This window comes from Vollenhovia emeryi, unplaced genomic scaffold (genome assembly GCF_000949405.1).
Source record: "Vollenhovia emeryi isolate VEMERY1.0 unplaced genomic scaffold, V.emery_V1.0 DF939164.1, whole genome shotgun sequence".
NCBI classification, from domain to species: domain Eukaryota; kingdom Metazoa; phylum Arthropoda; class Insecta; order Hymenoptera; family Formicidae; genus Vollenhovia; species Vollenhovia emeryi.
In genome coordinates this window covers 472761-485652 of record NW_011967202.1, presented here as the reverse complement: position 1 = coordinate 485652, position 12892 = coordinate 472761, and the positions used below count along the sequence as shown (strand labels likewise).

General features: G+C 39.2%; 1 protein-coding gene across 2 annotated transcripts in view; it reads left to right on the top strand.

Moving 5' to 3' along the window:
• LOC105564471 (hemicentin-1-like) overlaps window positions 1–12892 on the top strand; it is a 253172-nt gene that overhangs the window by 16196 nt on the left and 224084 nt on the right. The window contains exon 2 of one of the 2 annotated variants that reach the window (XM_012016860.1): window positions 8342–8541. In XM_012016860.1, coding sequence (XP_011872250.1) covers window positions 8424–8541 — 118 coding nt within the window. In that variant the 5' untranslated portion in view covers window positions 8342–8423. Of the gene's footprint in view, window positions 1–8331; window positions 8542–12892 lie in introns of those variants that run through there. The other variant, XM_012016861.1, reaches the window with a different exon arrangement.

The window sequence follows — 12892 nt, the reverse complement described above, 5'->3', positions numbered from 1 at the left end:
GTTAACATTTCTGAAAAGATAAAAATAATTATTTTACTTTTGACTATGTAAAATTTTGCTAAACATTTTTTGCTGAAACAAAACGCTTTCCCTCGTGCACCCCTTTTTTTATGCGAAAACGCGTGTTTTATACGTATAATTGTTCTACCTTCAAAAGATTAATGAGATAGTGGAGTCTTTTCTAGAAACAAATTATTTAATTATTTGCGTACTACATCGTAATTGGTTATTTTTTTGTAGCGTTTTTGTAGCGTTTTTTGTAGCTAATATTTAACAACGCGAGTACCTAATCATATATTTGCTCGAGATATTCATACTATAATATATTTACCGAATTAAAAAAGGTACGGTTTATTCGACTGTTTATATATTACGATTTATGCATTTCTGTTGGCGTAACTCACGGTAATTTCAGCAATGATATATCTTGACACAATGCCCACGGTCTTTTTTTCCTGTCAAATATAATTACGACGTATGCGCAACAAGAAAATGAATACGGCTCGGAAAAAAACACCCAGCTTCATTTGTAAATACATTGAATGTCTGTATCCCGTGCTCCTGGTTGCAATATTACGAAAGTTAAATAACAGTCACCGCAGAAAATCAAACATCGCGTACTGCCAGTGCCAATAAGCTTCCGTCGAAATTATATTGACAGAGAATGCATTGATGGGGAGCCGCAAAAGCATTTTCCGTTCTGAACCTGGTAAAACATTAACAGCCGAAAGGATGGATGTGCTACGCTTCGGTTGTTACCCGCGACTCCTCCTGCCTCCGCCGAGTGATTACTGCAGAACGTAATAGCTGGCTTTCGATAAATGTATACGAATAAAATAATATGCCTTTTGCAACTCGTGAAAAGACTACGTTCAAACGAAATCAACTTTTCGATTCGTTAGCTGTTGATTAATCGTTTTTATTGACAAATCATCCCAATACTATACACTATAAATTTATACTCATAGATTTTATATATATATATGTGTGTGTATAAGTTTTTATTTAACGAGCAGTTCCATAGACTACACTTTGCCTGGTACGTCTGTTGTTTCTTTTATCATTGCTAAAATTACTATGTAACTTACTGTACAAATGATTAGAAAGTAGAAATTGTTGATTATTAGACGAGTTCAATTGGCAGGACGAGAAATATCTAATTGCAGGCATAGATCAATAAAGATGCAAAGTATATTTTAGTAGGTTTATCTAAAAAGATCGTGGCTTTTATTCATTCAAGTAATACGTGGACAATTATTTTATCATACATCATTATTCATTTGATACCAAATTGACTTCTGTCAGTACACACAGCAGTCATTATGGCAATTTGAAAGCCTTTTTTACCCTTTATTTATTGATGCATATGTAATGATCGCATTGTGAACATTTCCCGCGAAATTGGATGCATACGCGAATTGGCTTGCGAACGGAAAATGCATTTCAATTAGCAGCTGATGAAAAATAATTTCGATTGTGGCGACAATCAATCATTACTCGACGACTTATACGTCGATCCATAAGCGTACGAGACAGGAATACGGAATGAATAATTAAAAATATAATAATGTGTTTTAATTAAACTTCAATTTACTACCACTTACAAATAAAGTGCAGGGTTCTCGTGTTTCTTCTCTATTTTTTTTACGTATTTAAAAGTTTATGTCTTCAAAGCAACAAAATTATCTGACATATTATCAACACAAGAACCGATTTTAATTAGCTACTTTGCGCCCTTTAATGCTGCCGACGTTTCAAACACTGGCGGTTTTCAGCATTGTAAAGTTTTTCCGCTTTCCTTCCTCCTAGTTCTTTTTGCTCGCGATATTTGAGCAGACAACATTCAAACGTCGGGAGAAACAATGCGACTTCTTGTCAGGCAAGTAAAAGGAAACCCTTTCCACTCGTGAACTCGCAAAGCATTACTAACGAAAGTACAAATAACTGCTCGAAACTTCCGCGGTACTACAACTTACGGCGCGCAACGCGGCGTGAGAATGAAAAAATGAGGGGTGTACCTTCATCGACCAGCCGTGCACTTAAGGCAAATTAAGTGGTGCCTGCGTGCCATAAGCCAGTCCCTTTGGAGACATTTGGGGTCGAAGCCAGGAACAACATACTTTCGTAACATGGGCGGCACGTTTATTCGAGGAGGAAGTTGGGCGAACGATTGACCTAAAATTCCGGGAGCGTGTTTCGTTGCGAGCGAGCTTTCGACAAATTCGTTGCCTCAGTTTCGTAAACGGCCCGCCGCCTTTTCGTGTTCCGCGAAAACTTGTTAGAACGGGATCCCTATCTCCACTTCAAGACATCGAAGACGTGTTTGTCGTTGCAATGTCTCTTTAGAGAAGTTCCTGTTAAGCTGCGAGATATCCCCGAACACGGAAGCATTATATGAAACACTGTATATTTGCATTTATTATATTTTATATATTTTATTTCACAAATGTAATTTTTTTTGTGGATAAACTTTTACAGTTTGAACGCGATATTGTAAAGAAAATTTATAGACAAATCAATGCATCGAAATAATATCGAAACACTTTTATAATTGCCCGTATATTAACACGTAACGTAACAATAAATTACAATGAAAATAAATTATAATTTTTATTATTTGATTTGATGTAAAAATATAATTTCTAATTTTTGTATCCATAAATAGATTAATAATGCTTTCCGTTATTTTGCGTACGTTCTTTTTAATCAGCTATAGAAAACTTTAAGAGAGGATCGAGTAACTAATAAAATAGCAGAGTCGAGTGACCCATTAGAGGCGAAGGCTAAAATAGGAGAGAGGGAATTCATTTTATTCTCTTGAAAATGATTGTTGCCTCAAGCATGTTAATTTTCCATTCAACATTGTCCACCGATTCCGTCCGTTCGCTATCATCGAGCGCTCGTCTTTGATGTCAGTCAAGACGAATTTCCGCGGATTTCTCCTTCGATCTTTAGGGTCGTATCAGGGAGGTCGCTCTCGCGAACTCGAGCCCGGTAATGGCCGTTTAAGAGCTCCGTGAAAAGCCCAGAAGCGGCACGGGGTTCCTCGATATCTCGTCTATCGGAATTTCCTAGGGTAGCTATTCTCCCAGTTCACTCGAAACCCCATTATTCTTGGCGCTAATTCGACGTCATGATTATTAGCGGGAAACTTTCGATCCTCTTTCGATTCGGCACGAGTTTGTGTGATTGGCACATGAAAGGATTTTACGAGCGTTGCATGGAAAATTATACTGTTTTCTTTGATGAGATTTTAAGTAATTACATCGGGAGGGTATTATACCAGATAGTGCAGTAATAGTCTACTGTTATTATTTTATAATGTATGCTATGCAGGCTAACGATGACAGGTTAGGCAACTGCGGTAAAATTTTCTTTCAATTCCTAAAGATAATTTATTTAGCTCGTTTGTTATTCTAAGATGCTACCGACGAAGTACACCACTTACCGTAGGAATTGCAATCTTCGTAAAGTGGTTATTGTCTTTTAACGCGGTCTTTTCCTCCGAAGGAATCTTTTGTCGCGTAATGGTTGTAATACGATGATTCGGCGCGAAGGTAGATAGTTCTATCTCCTCGTGTCCGACGTGTTCCACGTCGGAGGAACAACTCTCCTTTCCGCCGGCCGTACTAACACGGGTTGTAACCACTTTCCGGCGTTCGCGCTTGTGCACATCGATAGAGACGAAAGCCGAAGAAAGGGAATAGCCGGTAAGAACAAAAAGCACTTACAAAGTACGAAGGACGTGTTCTTCGCGATGTCGACGGAAGGTCTGCGTGCCTATTTCGATCATGTCACTTATAGCCTTGGAAATCGAATCACCCGCCGTCTCTTCGCTTGACTTGGCCGCCATGGAATTTTGCCGTGAAAGTCATCTTGATTTATCATTTTTAACGCATTTATTTCTTACTTTGTGCAAAATGTAATTCACTATTGCAATATCGTTAAAGAAAAATATAAAACAAAGACACCGTTTACGAGATTTTAAAGAGTTACAGTTAATTATATGTATATAGTATATGTTTAAAGAGAAAAACTTTGAATGTATGATGTCAATTTTTATTAACATTTTGAGGTATACATTTTTTATGAATCAAACGATAATGTTAACGAAACAAAATTCGTGTGTTTTGTACTGTGTGTGTGGCTATTATACTTAATTACAATTATTTCAGTATGTAACATAGATAAAGATATTGTTGCAATATCAACATTAGTAAGATTTTCGAGAAATTCTCCTTGAGGAATAATATTGCGGAAGGAGGTAATCATGAAAATAATTGTTTTCAAGAATTGACATTACATCGCTGTCACATTTTGTCTTGTCGCTCGTTGCACTATTGGCTTCGCAGAAATTATCCGAGCGGAGCGTGGAAACACGCCTTTCGAGTCATCGATTCATACTTTGGACGGTAATGCTCGCGCTTTCCTTCGCTTCGATCGGAGAGTTCGTTTCACTCGAGGCGTAAAAATACGAGAAAGGTAAAGTACCGGGAGTCAGATCGAGATGAGAAAGGAATTTCAATTATTACCCGAGGCGCATCGAAACTCGCTTTATTTCGAAAAACGAGAAATAAACTTGCGCATTAAAAATACGACGTCGGAATTTCGCGAGTACAGACGGAGGTTAATCGAGCAAACAACGCAAAAGCCAACGAGGTGTTTCTATAACCAACGGAATTATCGATAAAAATTATTGATAGAAATGTCGCCGATAGTATTGGGAAAACTGTGCATATTTTATCGGAAACGACATTTCGTTATTAAAAAATGCAAAACCGGTACAAGTTATATACAAAGATAAAAGATAAATCTCGTTGATAGTTGAAAGTTTTTTTTCCGAGTGATTTTCGATGTTACGGGCAATAATAAAAAAAAGGGGTGATAATTATTTCGATAATTATTATTGATACACGCCAAACTCTTACCGGGCTTCTTAACTAACTGTGTTGTAACTGAAGATTCAGCCGCGAGGGATGCAGATCTCGTTCTCTGTTATCTACGGCATTCCTTCGTTAGATGTAACACGACTTTAGTCTGTATTATCCTTCTCGTATTCTCCTCGCAAAATCATCACGTTCGCAAGTCTCGTCAGCAGGAGGAAGTGACGTAGTTCGCTCACTAAAACATCGATCTCGCGTTCCGCCCTCGAGGGGTATAGTATGCTCGTCGCTTTACAACTCGCCGGAAATGACCGGAAGCGTTAGATTGCACGTTCCTAGGATGAGAAGGCAAAAAAGTGGGAAGGAATGGATAAGGATCGTGGATAGCGAATCGTCGATGAGAAAGAATCTTCGATTAAATCTGACGACCAGCGGCCCTTCGACTACACCAACCGTGTAAAATTCAATCTCGCTTTCTTTTTTCATTTTCCCGCCTCCCGTCTATATCCGGTCAATTTTCAATTATTCGATTCTCACGCGATCGTCTTTAATATTTTCGTTATTAGCCGTTGCGATCTCGTCTTCGATCAATTTTGCTCAGGAAGGTCGCGGAAAGAGAAACTTCGAGATGTATAGGACACGCTAGTCAGCTAATCACAATGCTGCCTTGTTAATTTTCGTATTAACGAGAAGCATAAAGAAGATCGCAACTTTATACTTGACAAAAAAATCAGTTTTTAATGTTTAAGAGTTTTAAGCAAGACCCTGCATATTTTTACATTGCAATCGCGCGTTATAATATATTTGTACTTTTTCATAGGATCCTATAAAAGAATTTAGACTCTGTAACGAATTTTCTTTGCCGTCGCTACAACCTGCGTAAATAAACAGTGCATGTTATTTTGCGCGTGTCCGCACCGATTTTTCGCAATTTTATTCGCGCTGGACATATCCGCGGGTTTTTCGTCAACAACGTAGCCGCGTTTTACATCGGATCTGGATCGCGGCTCGGCATTTATTTTTTTAGCAAGTGGTAATACACAGAAACGTTTACCTTCGTGTGGCGTCATTGTTGCGATAGAGCTGCAATATCGATTCGATCTATGATATAAATACTGTAACTACGACGTTAACAGCTGGAGAATTACAATCCACTTTTAAAATCGCGCGAACAAGGGAATTTTATCCAAAATAGCCATGCTTTTAGGCCAATTTTTACAGCTGTATTCAGATTAATCGAGTGCGAACGAACGCGAAAGAGCAATTTTCAATGAAATGCGAACATCATCGTGAATATTAATATTGTTAGCTATTTATATATCGTGTAATTCTCTCGCGCGTTAATTTTTTTAATAAAAGTTCGTCTAAATTTTGATCGGGTATCTTTTTGTTTGTGATATCTACACCGTGTTGTTTCTCTCGCAATAGCTGAATCCGCCACACTTTACCTCTATTTTCATGACCAAATGAAAGTGTCGTGAATCTATTTCACTTTATTTTGTAAACTTTTACTTTGTGAAATAAATGTTTATATCGAGAAAACATGATACTGTAACATACAAATGGCTGATTTCTCATCATGCACATATTTTACGTAATAAATATCCTGTTCATGTGTCAAATTCATTAAATGTATTTTCCAAGTTTATTTGACTGATTGTTGTATGAAACGTATCTTTAGGACGCGTTAGTAAACAGAATTGGCAATATGTGATTTATTGCTTTGCATATGTTTATGTAACTCAACACTGGACTCAAAATTTATTACTTTAATTTACGCAGCGAGTTCCTGTTTCCTTTTCACGAAACGAAACCTTTTAAAGGCACGAAAATCGCGGGCGATAGAGAGATGGTAATAATTGATTTATTGCGAGAATGATTTATAAATGGCCGTTGAGTAATGGCGTAATCGGAATGATAAGACGTTGCCTCGATAAACTTCTACGGGTCTGCGAGGCCTGGCGCGAATAAGTTGCATTGTCCCCACACAAAGGATACCATCCACCTGCCGCGTTTCGTAGATTTCCCACGAGTTTCACGATATGCGCGCGGAGCTTCGGAAGACCCGAACATTTTTCTCCCCGTGCATCATCGTTACTTTCATATTCGCGACCCTCTCTTCGACGATGCGCGAAATCTATCGTGAAGAAAAATGCATCGCGAGATGCGGACAATTTTCCGTTATAATCGGTTGATATCTCACGATCGATCGCGCATCAGTCGGTTCGCTCGCGCCGTGGCTTTGCTCGTTTTCCTCGTGAATCTCGCGAAAATCCCGTCATTGTTCCGCCTTTTCGCAACGACGTATCTTTCTGCCGGAAAGAATAACCCGCGCGAAAGAACGGAACGCGCGAGCTTCCACGCGGTGGGTTATCGTGGAAACGATTTTAAAGAGAGAGATGTTCGGTAACTCTAAAAAATAATAGAAAAGTTGGATATGTTGCGCAAATACAGAACAGCAGACTGTGACTATTTTTTGTTGGAGTAAACAAACCTTTTCGATTTTTTTGAAGTTATCGTGATATCTTCAAGCCCGTCAAAAATGGATAACGAACAACCAAAAAAAAAGATTAAATTTGTGAACAAATATTTTGTTGACGCAAAACGTACACCGCGGTTATATCCACCCTTAACCCATCCGAGGATTTTATTTTTTAAAGTTGTTTTTGTCTAACTGCCACTATACAGTGTCATATGACAATTGTAAAATTTACGTGTCAATGAAAGTTAGATTCTCAACTAGTGAACGTTAAGTAAGAAGCATTTTATTAGTTAGCCTTTTATTTATCGGGAACAATGGGAGAATTTTCGAGCCTGGCAAAATTCGTTGGTAGAACATCTATTGCGAAAATTTTCAGAAAGGGCAAAATACTTGACAGCATTTTTGACGCGTGTTGTTTGGAATGATCGATTGACCCTGGTTTTGTACCGGAGCCCATCCTGATAAACCGTCGATCGCTGTTTAATCCGATATCGTAGTGCGCGCCAAACGCGGCGGCGAAATTAACAATAAACGCGTCACGCGTTATCAAACGTGGCTGTTGCTGCTAAATGCCAGCTACACGTGTCGATGCAATCGCGGCGTGAAAATTCACTGAAAACGTTTCGAATAAAATGTTATCCATCTAGAAATGGCGAGATTCCATACTTGTATTTGAAGCTTTCAACATAAAATTGACTTTCCTTGAGCTCCAAGGGACGGTAACGTTATAACTTTTCGTAAAACAAAGCATTTTATAAAAATATCTCACATAAAAGTATCAACCTAATATTATTTAATGACTTTATGAGAGAGAAAATTCAACGTACTGCGCACTATTGTGATAATTATGAATGGTATATGCGATATAAGGGAGAAAGGGTATAAGAGAGAATTTAAATACATTTCACATAGCAAAATATATGTACATTTTATCGCATTTTTCTTTTACTAACAATAATTCATTCTCTGTTGACAGGGTCTATTGTCTGAGAATCGAATGAGTCGCGAACTACGTTAGGATGGTACGAGGGTGAACTCGCCAAGAGACGTTCGTCAGTATGCTGCGGATATTGATAGTGGTGACGTGCATCGAGATATCGACGCTCGCCAATGCACAGTCGAAAGGCACCACTTCTTTCGATAATGATGCGAACAGCGACGAACCCGAGCATCCAAGTAAGTGCAGAAATATTTTCCAGAAATGCTGCAAAATGAGATACGTGATTGAAAAGAGGACGAGACACTTTTTATCGCCTCTTGCAAATTCGTAACGAATATGAATTGTGAGAAAAAGTTGTTCGTAACAGCAACTAAGTTATTTGCTGTTTGACTTGTCCACACGTTCGCGTTATGCAAACCAATTATTTAGGGTACTTGTACTTAGTAGTTTGACCGAGTTTTGAGTTACCCTACCCATGTGATGGTTAACTAGATATTGACAAATACGAGTCTGACTTAGTTACTAGTCCAAAGCCCGGTTTAGCTACACATGTAAATAGCGCTCGTTGAAGAAACGCCATGGTCTAACTTTCTGGCGGATACACGGCTCTAATAGCGAGCCGATCGCAAGTATTCAAACATGTCAAGTCTGTTAAAGAGCGCGCGAATGCGTTTTTCTTTCCGGTGCGTCAGGCGAGTGTAATGCATTTTTTAACACATATACGTGTACACGTATGCAACGAATCGCCGAATACAATTTGGTGAAATGGTCGTGGGAACGCGAGGACGCTCCCTTTTGCCGATTTATAACGCGCAAACTAGCCGAGGCAATGGCGAACCGTCGAAAGGGTAAACCACTCGTGGAAATTGCCGCGCGTGAGGGCGAAACTTTTTTTTTTTTCGAATTTATTCGCGCGCCTGCCGGCGGAACGAATATTAAGATTAACGTTCAAAGCCGGTGAAAGAAGGAGGCGCGGAGGAACGGAGCGGAAGAGCCGATTCACGCTAACTTCGACGATAAAGTTCTTCGAAACATATCGAGATCGCAATTACCGGTCGCCCGCCCACAACCGAGAATCGACGGCGAAAGTTGCGAAGATCGCGCAGCGACCCTAGTTGCTTTAAATTTCCATGCTGCACTTTCGCGGAGTTCTCTCGAGAAGTTTGATGATCGCGTCGACAAGAGTGACACTTCTTCTACCCCGGGAGAGTAATTTTCCGTCTCTCCGGTTTATGCGCCGCGCGCTCGCTAGGACACGGCTCTCAATTCGCTTTGAGCCGTATGAATTTTTAGTCTCTTTTTTATCGACACAGTCGGACAATCTTTTACATCCTGCTTCGTTATCTGGCTTTGGCTTGCACTTTCTGCCTCATACCTTCAACTGTTTTCAACGCACTTTGTCCATAGAAAAGAGGAATTCGTGTAGGTATTTTTTAATTCTCGATTGTCTGTTTACTATTATTGCCAGTATTATTCGAAATATGGTTTCTATTTCGTTTATATGCGAAGCAAACGTAAACTTTTCCAACTCGGAAGCTTCTTACAAATCTCTCGCCAAAGTTCATAAAATAATTAGCCAGGATGAAAGCAATACTAACGAATTATGAGGCCTCGCATGTCGACTGGCCGTTGGAAGTTTATACTGGCAAAAGCTCGGCGTACTTTATAAGTTCTCTGCACGAGGCCAAACTAATTAGATATGTATGAATAGCCCGGGCGTCGGTCGGGGACATATAATTAATGCGGCCCGCCGGCTAAGTGAGAAATTAATTATAATATGGAAATTGGAGTTGTGTGGTGTTCTCACACACACACACACACATTCTCTCGCGCTCTCTCTCTCTCTCTAGCTCTGGTTCTTGTACTCGCCTCGTTCCTCTATTATTATAATACATGCTAGAACTCTGACCAAGCGAGCTTCTATTTTTCGGCGCAGTAAAAGATTTCCCGATGCAGGTGCAACTGCGCACGTGCTTCGTGCAACAACACGTCACGCGTATCGTACTCTCTTTTTGAAAAGAAAATCTCTTTTATGCATGATAAAACCATCAGCTCCTTAGGACAAATTTATCGCCGCACGTGACCGCCTACGTGAATGTCGCAATGGGAAATTTCGTGCAATTTCTTGTCGGAACTTAATTTCGCGCAAGTTTGCAGCCGCGTCTCGCTACACTATGCGGAATTAAAATTGGCACAATTATCTTTTTGTTTATGTGCATAATTGTGTATCGCACTGTTAATTTGGAGGTGGTAATTATATATTTCACTTGTTAGATGTTCTAAATATCGCTATATCTAAATTAGATCTCGTAGCACACGTTCTCTTATTTATTTTCACCGTTATCTGGCGGATCCAGACTGCTTTAGCGAATGTGGCGAATTATATTTATAGAAAGGTTTGTTTTTTTAGGAAAATGTTTACTTTGCCGTAAGCATTATATGCTTTTGCTTATACAATGTTGCATTGTGTAGATCAGTAACGACGAGCTGGCGGATTCGTATTACAGTCCCATGTTTTCCGCACGTTTTACGATGTCTTTTCTCTCGAGGATGTCCTCAAACAGAATGTCAGCCTTTATATAATATGCAACGAAGTTATACTCGAGAGAAAAGTGCACTTATAATAAATATTCTATGTACCTTAAATGAACAAAATCGCCGAGAAATCTGTACTTATTAGAATGTTAAAAAATCAACTTTTTTACACAAAAAACTTACGAAAATTACAAACAAATTATATAATTTTCCATAGAGTTTATCTTCTTGATTATAACTGCAAAATTATCACAAATCAGCGATTTAAAAAATAAAAACTCTTAGTGTTTTTTTTTCAAGTGTATAAAATATACACTTTGCGAAGAAATGCGCTTCGATGAAAGCAGATAATACTGAATAAATGAAACTATCAATGTTGCATTGTAATTTAAACTCGCGGTGAAAGGGTAAAAACGGGATTTCGACCGGAATCGGTTTATTTCATCGATTAACTAGAGAATTAACGATAATCTCGTTCCGTGGCCGAGCCCACAGGAGTTACTCTCACCAATAAGGGGCAAGTTTCGAGGCGAAGCAACTTCTAGAGGCTACCTCAGTTGAAGTTACGGGTTAACGGTAATCTCGTTGACGAGTCTACGACACACAGAGTCAGAATCCGTCCGACGAGTTCTGCAATTTTTGGGGTCAAAACCTCAACGTGCAAGTGCGCTAGAGCCTCGGCTCGTTAAGAAGTTCGCGGATAACGGCTCATCGTGAACGGAAGTACGTTGCTCTCTTCAGGACTCACTGTGATCTCGGAACCGTCAGAGTCCTTCAGTTCTTTAGGGAAACACTTAACTCTCTCGTGTATTTTCGGCTTAAAATCTCTGCGTAATTTAAGAATAAGAATTAAAATTGCAGGCAAATTTGAAATTCGACAAAATAATGCAAATACAGATCCGGTGCAACACGCATTGATTTTTTAAGTCCTAAAATTCTGTTGGAGCAAAGTTTTTTTAATGAATAATGAGTTTATTTTACTTCCGAGTTGGACTCTTTGTACCTTGCAGCTTTAACTGTTTCTTTTTTCTCTTCTTAAATATGAAACAATGGAGAAGAGTTTTAGTTTGGCTCTCGAGATGCTAGTAAATTTTATAACAACATTTTCTAATACGGTAGCTCGAAATTTCATTTTCATACTTTGACCCTCAGGTGGGAAACTTACTCGATTAAAAGCTTGGGGGGGTTCGAAGTCGCAAAAATGCGTTGTTCGGTTCGCAAATCGAGGTCGCCGCGGTCAACAGGCCCCTCTCGCTCGTTAACGAGTTTGCCAAAGTCCCGTCTTGGGTAGCCTCGACAACGAGTTGGGGATTCCGCTTAACTCGTTGCTTTGGTAAACTCGAGGACACTTTGTTAAGCTTAATCTCCTTTCACGGTTATTGGGTTCCGCTCTTTACGAACAAAAGGACGCGAGGCTGTCAGAGGAGGACTTAAGTCCTTCGGGATACTGAATACGCTGACAACCATATTGTGCAGAGCCACGCGGAAAATTTGTTTCGGATTTTATGAACTTCGCGTACTTTTCGTGAAAGTTGAAATAACCTTCACTGCAATATTTTCCTCGTACTATTGTGGTAATTGGGAGTTTCTTGGCAAAAAAGAATATGGCATTTCGTGCGGAAAATAAAAGGCGCTTATTACTGGGCGAGCGAATTCTCACATTTGTTTAAATAGACTTGTCAGTGATATAAAAGCACATGGGTTTTTGTATTCCCACACAATATTCACGATAAAATATGCTGAATGACTCTAGAAAGAATGTTAGAAAAATTAATTTTTAAATATCTTTTACCGAAAAACATCCCTTCGGAGGAAGAGATTTTAAATACTTTTTACGTCGTACTTAAGGCGCATCCTGGGAGGAGCATGACATGCATAGCCATTATATTACGGCTACAGTCTGACAGCCGGTAGCGGTCTTAGCGATTATCATCGTTTTAATAAAATTTTACTTCATCAGCATCTCATAAAAAGCGGTTAAGAAAGAAGTTTCTGCCATGAGCAGTGACACAAAAGAGCTAACTTGATAAAGGACGCCTTTGTGAAGCCAAA